Here is a 19,483-nt window from a genome sequence, read left to right as displayed (position 1 = left end):
CAGTCAGCATTTCTAAAGAAAGACATTGTCCTCCGCCTCCTCTCCGCCCACATGCTGCACCTCACTCTGGCATGGCCTGAGCCATAGACTTATAATTACTAGATGGCTCAACCCCACTCATGTCCGTCTCACCACATCCTAGCAGATGGGCCCCAGACTTCAGGCTCCGAATGGGTTGTTTCTGCGCCACACTGTCAGGCCGTTTGCTGTCATATTTGCTGGAAGGATGGATATTTTTTAGGGATCCACCGATATGAAAATTTTGGCCGAGACTAATAACCGATAATTCTTTATATTTGAAAGCCGCTTACCGAATTTTTATGATAAAAAAAAAATAATAATCCCACCATGAAAAGCCATGTCCTAAGCACACAATTAGAATGTTCTCATTATAATTTTATGGAGCCTATATGACAGACTTGCACTCTACTGTATTTTCCTTTTTTGAAGTGATTCCAATCATATTTCAAGCAATTCAAAACCATCATGGCGAACAGTGTGCATCTGAAGCGTCTCAGCTGAAGGAAATAATATATTATTTATCGGCAACATTTTCCTGTCAGGTCGATAACAATAACATTAAATGAACATATATATATATATATAATATATATATATATATATATATATTTATATATATTCATTCATTCATTCATTCATTCATTCATTCATTCATTCATTCATTCATTCATTCATTCATTCATTCATTCATTCATTCATTCATTCATTCATTCATTCGGGACAGTGCACATTAATGAACAATCTTACACGTCTGTACAGACTGTAAATGAGCCAGATTATAGCATAGATGCTAATTTTCATCTGTTGAACATATATCGGCCGATACCGATATGGCGGCCGATATATTGTACATCTCTAGATATTTTGGTCATTTTTCTCAGTTACTCAACAGATAATTAAACAGAGCATTTAAGTACAGGGAGTTGAACTATTCTACGTACAGCGCAAGAAGCTTTTGCATTACTTCTCATTGTCATTTTTTTTAAATGCACTTTTAGACTTTTTTTTTATTATTAAATAATAAATAAATAGAAAAGAACAAAAATTGCTAAATAATAAAAAATGTTAATAAAAGTATAAAACATACAAATAAGAATGAATGTGCAAAGCAAAAACCAACGCAAAACAAAAAAAGATGCAAAACAAATCAAAATAATGATAAAAAATTTCATGATCAATTATTGCCGTCACTTCCCAGTTCTGGTACTCGCGCCCATAATTAAAAACTCAAAAGGAAAGAATAGATCAAAAAGGAAATGGTGTCATCTAAAGGGAAGATTTTCCCTTATTGCGCAATGATGCACCTGGAAGATGTGTTGTGTAAACCCAAACCATAACCAGGAATAGCATGACATACACTATAAATTATTTCTGTCTGTATGATCTGGGAGGAAACTCAGAAAGAAACTAAAGGCATTACGTATCAGAGCCTGGATGAAGAAGGGGGGACTCCCTGAATTTGTCACAGTGAAAGCACGGCTCTGTAAGTATGCGGGAGCAAGCGTGTCAGTGTAACTGCATTCTGGGTGATCCCCGAGTTTGATCATAGTGTGGGAATGGCTCAGCTCTGAGAAACTTTGAGAGAGACTCCGTCATACCTTCCTCCTGTGTCACTCGCTCCATGACTTACTCACAGACGTGAGTAAAACACCCTTCTTTCTCTCTAGCTCAAGCCCCCCCACACGCTCACTCGACCCTGCTCTTTCCTTCTCATTCTCTTTCCAGGCCCATTTCCTCTGCAGATGGCGTAGGTTAATAAACAGATTGATAAAAGATGTACTTTATTGATTCCTAAAGGAAATTTCTGTTCTAGAGCAGCAATAATTCTGAACAAACAACCAACACAATATAGATACAATTAGGGCTGCACATTCATACAGTGAAAACTAAGCAGAGTTTTATTTTTACATTTGCTTATTCAGTTTCTGTTGTTTCATAAACCTAATGTAGGCCTACCTGAAACCCTGAACCCTGTGGTTTACACTGATGTTAAAATAATACTTCTTATGCTACAGTAAAACACTGCTGTTCACTTTCAGAAGTTGTAGGGATGTTTTACTGTCACAAAAAGAAACACAAGGTTATAGGTTATATCATTTTAAATATATTTTTAAGATAATTTAAGTTTATTTTACACACTTTAAGCATTATCGTATCGCATATCGAATATCGCATTATATAATTGTTATTTTTCTTCAATATCGTGCAGCCCTAGATAAAATAAACAACGGGTCTCTACAAAAAGGATTTGTTGTGTTGGCCTGGTCAAAAAGGTTCATTTTGTAATTTGAAATAATAGTTGTACATTAACAGATATAAACTGTACATGAACACACTTTTGATAGAAAACTATGGAATATGGCGCTTTGTTTATCATTTTCAATAGGTATGTGCTAAACTTTTTTTTTTTAATTGTTTAAAATGTGATGGTTGCATTCAAAGAAAAAGCTAATGCTTTTTAACTTGCTCATGACAGGACGGCAAAAAAATAAATAAATAGCACCGCACAACATGCTAATAAAATCACCCCCCAAAAAATGAGAATCAACTAGTTGGTTGCTGGATGAGTAGGTAACCATTGTAACCCATTCCTACACATGCATTACAAATCATTCTAGGGCTACTTGATCATGGTAAAAATCATAAATCACAATTATTTTGGTCAGTATTAAGATCATAATTATTTAACATGATAACACATTGACTTAAATGAACAAATAAAAAAAATATATCACAAATTAGTATTTAATGTTTTAATGTACAATAAATAAATAGTAACACATTATAGCACTGAAATTCTACACAAGACAAAACGAGCCTCATTTCAAAACAGAATGTGTCACAGTAATGGTTTATCTCTATCACCCATCGCCAAAATCATTCTCACACTTTCAACAAACCTCTTCTATGCTAGGCAGTTAGATAGCATAGCCTTGGTGACATTTAAATTGCAATTTAAATATTTAAAATAGCAAAGTTTCAACAAAAGGGTTCATCATAGAAAAAAAATAATCCTGTAAAAAAACGGTAAACTACTGGCAGCTGTGGTTGCCAGCATCATACCGTAAAAATACGGTCTGTTACTGTTTTAAATGCTGTAATGCAATATGCTATTATAATAATAATATTAAATTAAACTATTAAATTACAGTTTTATAATGTAGCTGACAAAACAGTATTTAGCTGTTAAAAAACAGTAACACACCGTATTTTTACAGTATGATGCTGGCAACTACAGCTGCCAGTAGTTTACCGGTTTTTTTTACAGGATAAGTTTGCAATCTCTAGTTTGTGGGCAGAAGCATCTACACTCTTCTCAGAAAGCCAATTCTGCCATTTTTAATAATGTATCCTTGCAAATTTATAGCTTTAATCTGCATTATAGCCCCCAAAGCCAAGAAATACATTAAACCCTCTACTGCTGCCAAAGGCTACTCTTGTACTTCTGTGTGTACAGTCTATGTACTCAAACACTCTTTGAGAGGCAGATGGTTTGCAAAGTTTCCTAATAAAGAATATTACAGATTATTTACAACTTTAGTTTATCTGCATCTGTAGCATGCTGTCAATTCCATCAGTTTGTCAAAACCCAGAACACTGCATCAGGGCCCTTCCTGGTATATCAAGCCAAAGATTCCCTGTGCTAATCGACAGCGTGCTACAGATGGGGTCCATAAACATTAAGTTGTAAATAACCGGAATATTCCATTAAATTACTGTTTATGCTGCTTTTAGTATCCCAGCAATGCCATGTTGTTACTTCATAACCTTGTCTTGTTGTCTTTATCTAATGTATGTTAGAAAAAGCATCTGGTCTACGTTGTAAAGAATTTAAACTACAAGTATGACCTTATAACCATATAAGGTCACGATACAGACTTTTGTGATAAAAAACACATAATACCTGTGTGGGTATTATGAGGATATCCTGGAGAAGATATTTCGACCATCACTTCCAGAACACCACAAAGCCACATTGTTTAATTTCCTGTAATATTGAGGTATTAAAACAAACTGTATCTCTTCAACAAAACAGAAACATTTCACCCATTCACCACTGGCTCTGAGCTTCGGCAGTCTCACCAAACATCTCTGACAGTGTTTTTTGTGTGTGTGTGTGTGTGTGTGTGTGTGTGTGTGTGTGTGTGTGTGTGTGTGTGTGTGTGTGTGTGTGTGAGTGAGTGAGTGAGTGAGTGAGTGAGTGAGTGAGTGAGTGAGTGACCCGAAATGCCATTTCTGAATCAGCGGAACATGTTACAGTTAGTTCAGTGACAAACAGGAAAAAGAGATCTAAGATTAGGTTTACGATGATCAGCTTTCTGAAACCTAGCTACAAAACTAGCAACAAAGTTAAGCCACAACCAGCAGGAAGCAGAATGACATCATAGCCACGTGAAGGACACTGTTCCACGGTCACTTCCTGTTTGAGTAGCCTAAAGTGATAAGAGTGATAAGAATGTGTGTGTGTGTGTGTGTGTGTGTGTGTGTGTGTGTGTGTGTGTGTGTGTGTGTGTGTGTGTGTGTGTGTGTGTGTGTGTGTGTGTGTGTGTGTGTGTGTGTGTGTGTGTGTGTGTGTGTGTGTGTGTGTGTGTGTTGAGAGAGAGAGTGTCAGTCAGTCAGTCAGTCAATCTAGATACTGACCACATTTACTGGCAGGAAACTGATTGGTGCTGAGGTAAGCTGTAAAAATAATCAATTAACATTTTTCAGCTTCATAACTACTTATTGACTAGTTCATTGATTCTCAACCTTTGTCTAGTGGGTAGCTTTACATTGTGGAATCCAAAAACAAAAGAGTAAACAAAGGTAAACAAAGAGAACAATATCCATGGCCCGGCAACATCCTGTTTCCTGGTGCAACACTAAGAGCGGAGCAGATTGAGTGGTGATTACTTTAGGAAGCTACATCGGGTACGGCTGTCAGATAGGCCATGAGAAGCAGAAACTTATCGCAACAGCTGGACAGATTTCCCATGCTGTTGTGTGTTGATATCAACTGCTCTGAGAAGCATGAGACATCATACACTCCACACCAGATGGAGCTTATCGAAAAGTCTCCACGTTTCTTAGTGCATATCTAATTTTAACTCATTCTTAAATTGATGTTTATAATTCAAGACCCCATGAAATCAAAATCCATGCATGTTAGATTTGAGGCCTTCACATACTCCTAAACTCGAATCAAATGCTTTCCAGAATGAGAATGTTCCTCCCCCGATGTAACCTGCCACAATTAGTACAACTGTACCGAATCAAGATTTTGCTGCAATATGACAATATATATAAATAAATAAAAGAATTCAAATTAAATAAATAGAAAAAAACAAGGTTGGGTAGTGCAGGTTGTTAGGTCTGGTGCTTAGAGCTTAGAGAACCGGTGCTTGTGAAGAAGTGATCCGTTGGTATCTCCACATCTCTCGTTTCACAAATCTGTTCATGAGCTCAAAGAGGATGCTGCTTCCGGGACAGAGCAGATCAATACTGGTTTCAGTTGAGGAAGGTTGTAGGAGGATCTATCCTGACTTATCAGTGTAAGTGCAGGACTGAGCCTTTAGAGAAAACACACACACTCATAAACACTCTCAGTGCAGGAACATCCAAGCACTTAGCCATGATGTTTTAATTAAGGAAAAGTCAGAGATATCCAAGAGTTTCATTACTCTAATAAAAAAAATAAAAAAAACGCTTAAAAGTTGTTCATTAACTAATGAGGTAGCCTTTCTGTTATCTTAAGACATGTCACTTAAGATACAAAAAAAAAAAAAATATATATATATATATATATATATATAAAAGAAAATATACAGTATATGCGTGGTTGCTATGTGGTTGCTTACTGGTTTACAGAATTCTGAATCACAAAGAATTTAACTGGTCATCATAAAATCATATGTTTAAGAGCAATGGATTGATAACTGACGAGACCGCGCACTTCAGAATTGTCTCTCACACCCAGCGATGAGTGACACATCTCTTGATTTGAGTGACAGACAGGAGGCAACCAATCCCAGAGGGACTAATACAGTCTGACAGTTTAAACAGGCTTTCACACTGAGGTAGCGAGTCGGTCGCAGTGCTGCGGCAAGTTTTGGCCACGTTATGCTGTGTTGAGAATACGGGAGTTTTCTGATCAGAAAAAGAGAAGAAGCTGTCGTCAGCTCAGAGTTTCCATCCTGTGCACCTCAACAGCCCAATGCACAGCCTGACAGAAACGTTTATGTGGTCCCTCTGATGAGGTCACCACATTTACGGCGGGAAAAGACAAAAGCTATTCAGAACTCAAGCAGGTGTTCTTCTGTGGCTGCTTTAGAACTACAAGCCTGAGGTTTTATCGTTGCACATGCAGACAAATGTTTCATTGACATCAACTGGATGTATGGTAACAGATATGAGAGTTCATACGCAGGGAGACATTTTTTAATGCTTAAAAAATAAAAGAAGTCTCATGTGCACCAAGGCTGCATTTATTTATTCTAAAAATATTTAAAAATGCAATTTATTCTTGTGATGGTAAAGCGAAATTTTTAGCATCATTACTCATTCGGAAATCATTATTATATGCGGATTTGCTGCTCAAATAAAATTCTTATTATTATCAATGTTGAAAACACTTAATATTTTTGTGTAAACTGTGATACATTGTTTCTATACTATTTTCAATAAAAAAAAAAATTGTCATCAAACACTTTCATTTACCAGTGTTATTAAATGACTGATGTTTTTTAATATTTAGAGAGTGTTATAGGTGATGGCAAAGGCAATCAAAATGTAAAACTAAGAGATAACAGATAAACGGCCAGTAACCATAATTATCTGGATTATTTTATGAATAGAAAGGTCAAAAGAACAGCACTTATATGAAACAGAAATCTCCATTAACATTATAAAAGTCCCAACTGATCAATTTAATGCATTCTTGCTAAACAAAAGTATTCAATTCTTTCAAAAACTCAAGGATTCCTTTGAGGAAAACATGCTGTTGGTATAAGGATATATTCTGTATGTATTTAGCATGTTCAAGTACTCTGGCTCTGAGCTGTTTGTTCACAGTTTACCTCAAGGGATTTCATTCACAACAGCAGTGGATGATGACTGGGCTCAGATGGCCTGGTGTGTGTGTGTGTGTGTGTGTGTGTGTGTGTGTGTGTGTGTGTGTGTGTGTGTGTGTGTGTGTGTGTGTGTGTGTGTGTGTGTGTGTGTGTGTGTGTGTGTGTGTGTGTGTGTGTGTGTGTGTGTGTGTGTGTGTGTGTGTTCAGAGAGGCAAACACATCACAATAAATCAAGCACGTCAGCCAGACTCCCAGAAGACCAGCACCACATAGACACAAAGACACAACACAGTCCCAAATGGACACCTGTGAAACCTCACTAGACAAATCCTCATTCCCTCTCCAGACTGGACACACATGCCCGACTCCCCAAGCACCATGCGGGGAAACAAGGCAGGTTTCTGTTCTTGAAAGAGCACATCTGCCGTGATGGACCTAACCCAGAGCTCAAACGGGACGTTACTAGATGTAGAAACAAAAAGCCTGTTCTCTCATCTTCCGCTCCACTCTCGCTCTACAAGACACCTAACCACACGAGACACAGCTGTCGAGACTAGTATTGATTTGCTGTTGGGTTGATTTGAATTCATCCTGAAGTTCCACCTGCTGCCCGCACCATCCGCTAGAGAAAAAAAAAACAGCACTACTACACACACGCAGTCACTTAGAAGACAAGAAGCTGTCACAAATGGGGCTCTGGTTTCAGAGAAACACATTTTCACTGCTGTGGAAAGTGACACTCACCCACTCAGTTCACGAGCACGACAGCACCCCGTGACACCTGAGACGTAGAACTTAAATAACGAGAGGTAAAGATGGAGAAAACAAGGGAGACATTAGAGAGCGAGATGTTCTGACATTTAAAACCACCAGCAGAGACACAAATGAAACCACAAGCTGATAATTCATTAGATGTTCATTTGAGGAGGCGTCCCGTCTGTAAGCTTTTCCAGATGAGATCAGCAAAGGTTGAACCCCTAATTTTTGGGGGGCTGGGGCGCAACGAGACATTCACGTAGACAAAAGGGTGGCATCTGGCGTGCGTGTTTTAAGGTCAGGGAGATGCTAATCTATATCTGAAATCAACCAACTGCATTATAATAAGGCTAGAAATATACTCTACGCAAGCACAATCTTGGTCAGCGCATTGCAACCATGCATTTACAAATAAGTTTTAATGTGCACACTTTACTGTGAAGCTAACCTCAATAAACCTACTCAAGGGAATGATTGAGTTCAAATATGCCATTTAGGGATGCACTTATATTAAATTCTGGCAGATACAGATAAACTGATCATATTTTCATGTTATGGTCGATAACAGATAAACTTTTTTTCTAAATAAATGGGGGGGGGGGGACTCTAAAATAAATTTGAAAAAATCAATAGTTATAAATGCAACAAGGAAATTTAGGCATTACATATTAACAGTTTTATTTCTTTTTTAAGATTAACTTCAAGTGAGTGTTAGATGATAGCAAAGGTAATGTAAATGTAAAACTAACAGATAACAGATAAATGGCCAATAACCATAAAATGGCTGATATTCAAATTATATACCATTTCTTTTTCTAAATAAATAAAAAAAAAACTAAAAAAATATTTTTGATCCTTGAATTATAAATTGCATTCTAAAATCTTGAAATACAACGACATTGCTTGGGTGCCTAAAAGTACGCCCAAGTACGCATTAGCGTACTTGCGTATCATAAGTATTCGGACCTAAATGTGCTTGTGTTCACAGTAAAAGGATAATTGTGGAAGGGAAACAGAAGAACAGGATGTTGTGGGGCACTTCCTCCTTGTGTTTTCCTCCAGATGACTGATGAGAGGGATAAATTGTGCAATGCATCAGAATCCGAGCAGGCAAAAATCATAACAGATATCTGCTCTCAATGCCGCTGATTTGCAGCATAAAGATTGGGTTGCACAGAGTGTCTGGTCTTGTAAGAGTGTGTGTGTGTGTATGTGTGTGTTTGCCCTTCCTCTAGAGGTCAAACATCCAAGCGTCTTTCTTTTCCGGTTTTCACCCCAGCCTTTCTTGCAACTCACTTCCTTTAAAGTCTGGATAAGTCTTGGGATCTTGAGAATTCCCATCCAGTTAAAATGTGGAGAACAGAGACACAGGATTTATTCAGAACTTCTCGGAAGGGAAGTCTTTGCCAATTAAGGCCAATTCAAAAGCAGCGTACAGTGGTATCTCCCAGATCTGAGGCTCGGAATCAGTCAGTGACTCATTAATGAAGCTTTTTCCATCATTAGCCGGGCACCAGATGAACCTCATCATCACACTGCAGAGCAGACGGCGTGGTAACCGAGGCATGGAGGGGTGGGGGAGTTCTGATATGTGGCTTGCCATCTGATTGGTGGTAAACTGAGAGCTGCTAATTGCGCTTTTACCCAAACGCAGACCTCCGCTCATTAATCAAAGCACCGGGCCAACATTTGACAAGGCAATTTAAGAGAAATAAACACAAACATGGTCACAAAAACACCACAGGAGGACTTAACTGACCCTCCAATGCAGGACAAACACATTAAACAATGGGATGATGAAGGCAAAAGAGCGGGAAAACATGAAAGAGTGACCAGAGAGTGGGGAGACCCCTAATTGAGTGGAACATCTGGCTCTGTTCCACTGTTATTTGGCTGTTTGAACTTCATTGTGCCTGTGTGTGATGGATGCAGCTGGAGAAGGCTGAGATTGGGGGATGTAGAGGGGCGAGGGGCCCATTTGGTCTGAGGGCTTTGACATGAGGGGAGGATATATTTTCCTTTCATTCTGTGTGGGAGGGCATTAACTTACTCTGTAAATAACTCCTATTAACTTCAGTCAAAGGGTGGCATGCCCTGCTGCAGTCCATCATGTACCATGTGCCCAGGTCTGGTAGGTATTGGACATCACTGCAGTCAGTCATTACTTGTTTACTTAAGCAGTAAGGTATGAAGTTGTGCTGTTAAAACTAGGGATGCACCAATATAAAAATTCTGGGTATTACAATAAACCATTTTATTTTATTTTTTATGTTATGGCCGATAACCAATAAATGGACAATGTTAAAATGCAATACTTTTTTTGTCTAAATAAATTACAAATAAAACACACACACACACACACACAAAAAGTTCGGGTCTTTTTTAAAAGAAAGTAATAGTTCAGCAAGGACGTGTTAAAATAATCCAAACTGAATATAAAGATATTCCCAAATATACAAAATATTTACATTTCAAATAAATGTGGTTCTTTCGGACTTTCTATTCATCAAAGAATCAAGTATCATGGAAGATACACACTGAAGACTGCTGAAATGTCAGCTTTTCCATCACAGGAATAAATTACATTTTAAAATGTAATTCCCATAATAGTTTATTTTTATTGTTTTTATTTTTATTGTTAGCCTTAGTACGCATTTCATATTTCAAAAACATAAAAATAATCTTACTGCCTGAGCCCAAAATGTGCAACATTAGTGTAAATAAAAAATTAATAAATATCGACCAATACAGGGCCAAAATATTGTGCATCCATAATTAAAACATTTCTTCATTAATAAAATTCATTTAAATTAGTAAACGACAAAACGGCATTGTCCAATCAGCTTACAGGAATGGAACTGTCTGTTTTATAATGATCTTTTGGATCCAATATCTGCCATAAAAAAAATACAACTCACAGTGAGAGCCTGAAACATTATGCAATAACTACTTTGGATGAGAAAAATTATCTGCTGCATTATGAAATGTCTTTTGGAGCAGAATCTATTGGAGAATGATGAGCAATTGTCCTCATCAACCAATCAAGCTAATCTATAATTAGTTCCTCCATGGGAAGAAAACACAGAAAATTAACTCCAGTTTGCGGAATAAAAATAACCGAGTTAACATTTTAAGATGCTCTCTGCAGTGCGCTTATTCAAGGTCAAAGCAAACAAGGCAGGCCGGTCTCCAAGTTCCCCTACCAAGCAGTTTCAAATCCACAACTCCGTTTCCACCAAGGTCTGCACTTTCACTTCAGCTTTTCATCAGACGGCGTCTTGAGATAAAGCTACATCTGCTGCATTAGCAATTAAGCTCAGTCTATTTCAGTTCGGTCCAAGTATCATCCTGTGATGTTCCTGCTCTCTGTACTGTAACATGTTGATCCATTTCGGTTTACTCACAGCAGATGGTAAGGCAAGAGGGCAGTTTCAACAACCAGAGCATTGTGTCGTGTTCTGGAACATCTGCGTGGAGAACATTGTAGCTAGAGTCCTTGTGGTCAGACACAAATTAAGGATGGTCGGGCGGTAAACATCCTGTGCTTTAAGGAAACATTCCAAACATCAAATCATGGTGCTAACGCCTACACAAGTTTACAGGTGCATGAGAGAGGTGTAAGCTGGGAAGAAAGATCACTTTTTGCACATTTGCTGAAAACAAAAACTTCCCCGAATGTTCCATAGCTGTTAAGCGGCTTTAAACCGAACGAGTTGAGTAAAGAGATTTAAACAGACGGCTGCCACTCGTGAGCCAGTACAGTATATTACCTTTCTCAGAAGGGAATTAGCTCTCTCGAAGAGCTCTCAGAGCTTAAAAAAACTTTGTGCGGTTTCGTTTTTTGATGTGATGCAGACTGGAAGAGGTAGAGTAACACACAATTAAGAATGAGGGTAAATACCCTAGAACTGGGTACTGAACCAAAATTCACAACTCAATTACATTTCAATTCGAGATATATATATATAGAGAGAGAGAGAGAGTTCTAATTTCTACAGGTTTAGGCCTCCATATACTGTACCTGATATATGTATGTGAGTGTGAGTGTGAGTGTGAGTGTGAGTGTGAGTGTGAGTCCTGTATATGGAGGCCTAAACCTGTAGAAATTAGAACTAAATAAATAAATGTGTAGATAAATAATTAAATGTAATAATAGGAAAATAAATCAAGGAATAAATGACTTGAGAAAAAAACAATTTTTATTAAATTTAATCCTGATTTTCTTTTTCTTTACATTTTTCTTTAATGTATTATTTTCTCTATTTATTTTTATTCTTTTTAACTTTTAATTACTTATGCATTCATTTATTTTTATATTTATATATTCCCACATGTATTTATTTTACATATTTATTTATTTTTACTTTTCAGTGTGCAACATGGAAATGTGGTCCGCTTGTGTAGCTAAAGTGCATCACTGGTTGAGAGCTCACATACAGATGCGTCAGAGTGTTCAAAATGGCATTTCTTGTTTGAATTTCATAATAAAGCTGAGACTGTTTCATAGACTAAAAGATCGATTCTTGGGATTTAAGAATCGTTATTGGTTCATCAAAATGAAAATCGATGAAAATCGAGAAATCTATACTTTAAAACCTGCCCTAAAATACACAAAGTGATTTCAAGTGTGAATGCAAAACAGCTCCCTGGACGGTCCCCTCTGTCTGAGGCCTGCTTAAAGGCCAAACCTCAGATATTTTCTTCAGCGAGTTTGAGAAGAATACATCCGAAGTCTCTATCTTTGTTGACAGCAGTCTCTCACACCTCAAAGCCACAGGAACATTAAAACATCTGCCGATCTTCTCATGATGCACGACGGCTGAAAAGCAAGCATGTCAAAGAGGCCAAGTCTGAGGCTTCCGAGAAGTTCTGCGTCTACAGCATGGCTCCACGCTTCTATCCACAAAGCTATCCATCTCTGTCACCGAAAAAGACACCAAGGAGATTAAAGCACGAAAGATACAACACTGTAAAGTTTAAGACTGCCACCTCAGCCCCAGATACAGCAAAGCTTGCCAACGTCCTCTAGATTCAATACATCCGGCCCATTCATCTCTGTTCCAGACCACCGCTTTGTCCGCCTCTTAATGTCAATGCTAATAGATTGTAATGCATTTAGATCTTTCCAGCAAGAGAAAACTCAGAACCTCAGCAATCTCCTGATAATTATCAAACAGGGTTGACATTGCTAGAGTACAGCACACAATCTGAAGATGGGTGTCTGTATCGCCATTACCCTGCCAAGATTTTATAATAGCTAGAAAATTGTGCAGTTAATGAAACAAAGAAATCCCTGGTTCCTTTTATCCCATTGTCCCATCAGTGGCTTTTATATAGTACATTTTTTTATTTTCTTTTTTTTATTGTAGCTTACCCACAGCTGTCGCAACAATGTAAACATAGAAAAATAGTAACACAGACGTGTAGTAAAAAAATTAAAATAAAACAAGGAATATAAATAAATAAATAAAACATTATTTTGGCAGGGAGTAAAAGACATTTAATGCTTTAAAACTAAATAAAGGTTTTAAAAGTGTGTAAGAAGTTTAAAAAAAAGTTTTCAGTGCATTTATAGGGTTCTGGCACTGGTGTTAAAACCCCAAACACACCAAAACTAGGCATTTTAAGTTGTTTAAGGGACCATTTCGTCTTCCACAGTCTGTCTAACGTTGCATGGCAGAGATGATATTTATGGCAGGAGGGTGCTGGGGGAGAGAGACAGAAAAAGCGAGTCCCATTGTTGGTCTCAGGAGCTGCAGTATAATTACTGTAGCACATGCGGGGCCTCCACGAAGATGCCTGGCTGCAGGCCGGGGACCAGCTCTCTATACTGATGTCTCCCCGCAGCCCCACTGCACTACGAATGAACTCGCTTTCCACATGCCTCTTTCTCCTGTTCCCCTCCTCTCTTACTGTCTCTTCTGTCCTTTCTGCACATCTCATTCAGGAGGCTAAATAATAAGGAATGCTTCTGCTGGCCTAAGAGGGATTTTCACTTGCCCTGCCAAAATTTTCACTGGTCCTACCACAAAGATGTATAATTAACACGAAAACACACACACACATTTTCCATAGACATAATGATTTTTATACAGTACAAACTGTAAATTATATCTCCTAACCCTAAACCTACCCATCACAGAAAACTTTCAGCATTTTTACATTTTCAAAAAAAAACATTACTAAGTATGATTTATAAGTTTTCCTCATAGGGACCAAAACATTTCTCAACAAGAACAAGGATTTTAGATATTGCCATCTTTGTGGGGACATTTTTTTTTCCCGTATCATACCTTAACCACATACACACATTTTATCACTTTATTTTTGTGTCCTAAGACTTCAATGAGACACATCCAAAAAAAACTCTAGGCTACATCATATCTTATATCACGCTACAATAACTGACTGTGATATATATATATATATATATATATATATATATACATATATATATACACACAAGTTCACCTATATGTATATTGGTAAATTATTGTCTGTATATATGAATATGTATGTATATGTATATGTATATACAAATTCTAATTTGTAAGTCGCCTTGGATAAAGGCGTCTGCTAAATGACTAAATGTAAATGTAAATGTAAATATATATACCCTAAAATATATATACAGTATATTATCATATATATGATTTACATGTATATTAGTAAATGTATATACACACACATATATATATATATATATAATTAACATTACTTAGGCTATATTTATTTAGTGTAAAACAATATTAATATGAAAAGAAATGTTCCGTTAAAACAAATATTTCTAAGACAAATTCTAGCAACAAAACCTTATCTATGTGAGTCAGCTGCATACTGTATCGTCACTGTGGCAACATTTTTTAATGCTCACAGAAAACCAAATGTTTCACTTTGCAAGCCACAAAACACGTACATGATCAACAAGCACAAGATGAAAAGACTGATAGGACTTACTGACAGATACATCAACTAGGATTGCGCCATAAAACCATTCTTATTGTTGAGCCCTGCACTCATCTCAATTTCTTTTCCTTCCTCTCTGCAACCCCCAAAAGGACGCATTACTATCCCCCCTTTGTGTGGGACAGGGAGCCAAAGGCTGGAAGGCAGAGTAGAGGATCTCTCCTTTGAGATTTAAGACAGAGTGACACAGCAGACGTGGAGGGGCTGTCAGCCGATATCCCTGCTCCTGTCCGGAGCGAGTGTCACAGCTTCTGGATACGACAACGTGTCAGGACAGCCTGTCAGTTAGCGCCCGCGGGCTAAAATACGCTGCTTTACCTATCCATCAGCCCTAAAATTCTCATTTCAATCATCTCACCCCTGCAGAATCTGGTGAGACTGGGATCGAAAGCATTACTAAAATTAAACTCTTCTGCCAAAACCTGAGCCAGAGTTGCCAATAAAAAGCACTGGGATATAAACCAACAGCTGAAACACTATTATTTGCTGGCAGTATCAAACGCCTTATGATACGTTTTCAAACTGTGCAGTATTTACCCAAATAGTCAGTGGCCTAAATGCAGTTTAATTGATGTGAGGCTACGCTCTAAAACCAGATGCTGGGAATGTTACGCTTGGCTGTCAGTAAAACAGAATGCTAAGATTTTCCTCTTTAGTCAAGGCCCGTGTTTCATGTCTGAAACACACAGGCTGACCCAGAGCTCTAATGGCCCCCGGGGAGAGTATTCTGCATGTGTCAGCTTATGCCCGAGACACACTTGCTCTGTTAATAATGTCTCTCACTTTGTTCTCGCCCTGTGCAGAGTCTGCTTGGCCCACCAAGGATTTAGATCCAGAGGGGGTCAGGCTCTTTCATTAAGGCTGCTGCTCTTGATCAGAGTTGGATTTTCATGATAATAATTAGCCATGACTCAAGTTGACATGAAACACCAGGGGAAACTCAACTAACAGACCAGTCATGTGACCTGACCTCTCCTATGTCCATCCGGCAGGACGTTCAAAGGGCAACAGATCAGTGTCAGAAAGAAAGACCATACGAGTTATGAGACTGACAACCATGATAACGCTTGAAGGTGACCTTAAAACCATCTGCTGGCATTGAAACAGACATCTCGATGCAAAATGCACACAGAACAAAAGTGAAATCATCCCTTTCATTTCACTTCACAATAGACAAATCCGTATTTGCAAAACACTGACCAGATCATGCGTGACCAGACCACAAGGGAAACAAAAAGCATCCTACCTGTCCTGTGACTGTTCTTCGTACATTCTCTCCTTGGCTTCCTTAAAGAGGCGAATTGCTCTTTTGGATTTCTTCATCAGGCTGTCGATGTACACTTTGAAATAGTCATTCTCACTTAGCTGAGTAAGTCTCTGGTTTTCCTCGTATTTACACAGAATCAGCCTCAGGTGCTGGTAAGTGTCAGGTAAAATATCCAGGATGTACGGAGGACTGTTCTTCAGCTGTAGTCTGGGGTTCTGACATAACCTCACCTAAAAAAAACACACACACCGTCAGTTTAGAAAAATCGACTCCCCTTGACTGAGAACACACCACACAACAATTTCACTAAACAACTAAGTTTGAAAAAAAGAACATTTCAAAAGGTAAGTGGTACAGTATAAATGAACTGTACGAGGACTGAAAACCTTCAGGTCGCGGTCCAATGATTAGTACAACAGACTAGTATAGAGAAACTAAGATGCTTGCACTATGTAACAAATCATGATCACCACACTTGTATACGGAACTCTATTTATGACACATATCTTTTATAAAATATTACATTAGTTATGAAAGATGGATGGAAAAGAAATCCCAGAAGTTATACTATAATTATTACATCTATAAAATAGCTATAAATAAATACAAAAAAGATGGTTGGATGGATTGTTATGCTCTGTAAATGCAGACATAGATAGATAGATAGATAGATAGATAGATAGATAGATAGATAGATAGATAGATAGATAGATAGATAGATAGATAGATAGATAGATAGATAGATAGATAGATAGATAGATAGATGGATGGATGGATGGATGGATGGATGGTACGAACAAACTTCTCGAGCTTGCCGCTACTCAGTAAACAGTTTGCTACAATGTATCTAACAAATGCTTCGTGGAAAAGTCTCTCAACACATGAGAGCAGAGGAAGCACTGTTGCTTCATCGACAGGAGGACTGTAAACACACTCAAGACACTTACTACTTTGTCCATGAGTTTCCATGTCTTCTCTACGGTCCGGCGGTCCGCAGCCGCCTGTTTGGGGGGTCCGACAGCGTCCTGGATGGCATCAATAATGCCTAAAATTCGGCCTTTCCTATTGTTAGGTGGGCGTCCACTGAGAGCAGTTGCCATTTTCTGCACACTGTAACATACAGAAATGTTGAAGGCAACAAAACACATGTGGGCAGATATGTGACAGTATGTGACCTATAGAACTGTAGCCTACCAGGACTGTAAACCTTTACTTGAGGTCTTTTATATCAGACCAGCGATTAGTAGGCTAGCCTAGGCTACAAAAGACTAGTAAATAAAAAATTAAGATGCTTGGACTTTGTAACCCATTTAGTAGCCTAGGCTACCATTGTGAACATTAGTTTGTATATTGTATAACGTAGGCTACCATATACAAATTCAATTATAATTTAAAGGTACATGTAAACTGATGACCGAGACTTGTCTATCTCACATATATCATGATCACCGAACATGTAAACAGTACTCGATTTTAAATTATTTAATCACATTATTAAAGTTCTAAACTTTTTTTAAGCACGCAGTTTGTTTCAGTAGGCTGTCTAAACAGTGCACACTTAGCTGGGAATAATTTGGGATGAAATCCACCCTGCAGAAATACAAGATTACTGTGTTGCACTTTTTAAAGGAGCATTAAACAAAATGCGACGTAGTAAGAAACACAACTTGATCTTTAAAGACTATGACAACTAATTAGCCAGAGCAGGGATCTTAATTTCACTGTAAATTGCGGCAAATTGCTCTTTTGTATAATATAAAAACTCCAGACTTACTGCGGCAAAAGGAAAACAGTGTAGCAGCCAATACAGGGAATGTCAGAATTCCTGAGTTGAAGCTTTAGGGAGGTCCCCACAACAAATTACAACAAAAGCAACAAAAACACAACGCCAGTGCCAGGAAACTGTTACATCTCTGCCCAGACGTTCTAAAACTAGAAGGAGCTCGTCCGTATCCTCGCGCAAAAACCGCTTAAACGCAGTACAATCCCGCTTTTGTCGCTGTCTGATATGGTCGTGTCACTGCTCGGTTAAAAATCAGTACTGGAACAAGAAGCAGCGAAAGCAAAAGGGAGGAGCCGAGTGGGCGGAGCCGATGAAGCAATCGCTCTCAAGTGGCCAATCAGAAAGCGCGAACGTTCTCTGAGGTGACGGAGTTCTCCAACCGCCAATTGGAGTTGAGACTTTAAGTGCATACTTAATATTTCCGTAAATGAAGAGGCAATGAAATCGTGCAAAGCGTTTTGTAGGTTGTTCCTTTTGTGCAAATTATATATTCAGTCATCTTCACTTTCTCCGATGGAAACAAGTCTTATTATGGCAAGCCGTGTTAACATTTATAACGTCTAAAATATATAACTAAAGTTCTTCGAAACTAAAGTTTAGATAAATAAAATCTAAAATCATTTTTTTCTTATTTTTCTTATTACTGGTACCTAATCCAATAGTGAGTATGTTTTCATATTAATTACTCCTTTGTTACTGGTAATATTACTAGTAATAATTGGAATAAAGGCTAGTAGTAACTCTGTATCTATACTACTTAAGCTGAAATAGACACTAGTACGATAGTTAAACTAGAATAGGCACCAGCAATAACTAGAATAGTCAGAAGTGAATAGTTGATATTTGATCCTCAGATCCCTATTCAATTCAATTGCAATTGTTAGTAACAGAATTGTTGAATTGGTCAAGTTACTGGTTGCAAAGTAGTACACTAAAAAGAATTGGTGTAGAAACAACTTTCACTCAAAAATTGCTTGTAATTTTAACAAACAATTACAAACAGCAAGTAAATTAAATGTGAAATTCTGAAGTAGAAAAAATTAAATAGTATTTTCTTTTACAAATTACAACTTTGAAAAATTATTTTCACAGTGTACTAGCATATAATGAATAAAATAGGTAAGTTATTAGAAATGTAAACATAGAATATGCTTACAAATTAGTTAAAAATAATAATGTTAAAATGGCTTTCCACACAAGTCCCGTTGTTTAGGTGCTCTACAACCACGTGGGCCATTGGCGGAACATTTTGTTTTGCTCCTCTAATAAGAAATGTCTTGACCTCCCTCTTCTACATATTCTGTGTTCCTCCCTTTCAGCTTTATTTCATCTAATTCATGGTTGCGGTCTTAGCATTATATTCACAGTCATGGAAAGCCTGGAAATATCAGGGATTTCATCATTTTGATTTCTAGGAAAATTCAGTTTCAACCAGAGTTTTGTATTTGAAGACTTGTTTTGTTTGTGAGCAGTGCATATTTTTGAAAGGATTCTTTGACAGAAAGGCTCTTGATAGTATTGAATCACAATGTCACAGTCTGGTTTTCAGTTTATAATCATATTTACAGTTGTATCATATCCCATTTTGTAAACATAAAAAATATAAGGCCTTTCCAACAGAGATAGCAATCTTTTAGATTA

At 37.7% G+C, this 19,483-nt stretch overlaps 1 protein-coding gene across 1 annotated transcript in view; it reads right to left on the bottom strand.

The window, feature by feature from the left end:
* The window catches only part of cblb (Cbl proto-oncogene B, E3 ubiquitin protein ligase), a 68,995-nt gene extending 50,885 nt beyond the window's left edge, over nt 1-18,110 (bottom strand). The window contains exons 1-3 of the mRNA XM_082157170.1: nt 17,834-18,110; nt 17,007-17,169; nt 16,039-16,289 (exon numbers count right to left, since the gene is read on the bottom strand). Coding sequence (XP_082013296.1) covers nt 16,039-16,289; nt 17,007-17,159 — 404 coding nt within the window. The 5' untranslated portion in view covers nt 17,160-17,169; nt 17,834-18,110. The remainder of the gene's footprint in view (nt 1-16,038; nt 16,290-17,006; nt 17,170-17,833) is intronic.
* Nucleotides 18,111-19,483: the final 1,373 nt, after the last annotated feature.

This window comes from Leuciscus leuciscus (assembly GCF_965113295.1).
Source record: "Leuciscus leuciscus genome assembly, chromosome: 24".
In the NCBI taxonomy this organism is placed as follows: domain Eukaryota; kingdom Metazoa; phylum Chordata; class Actinopteri; order Cypriniformes; family Leuciscidae; genus Leuciscus; species Leuciscus leuciscus.
The sequence above is the reverse complement of the archived record's forward strand: the minus strand, read 5'-3'. Positions and strand labels throughout refer to the sequence as shown.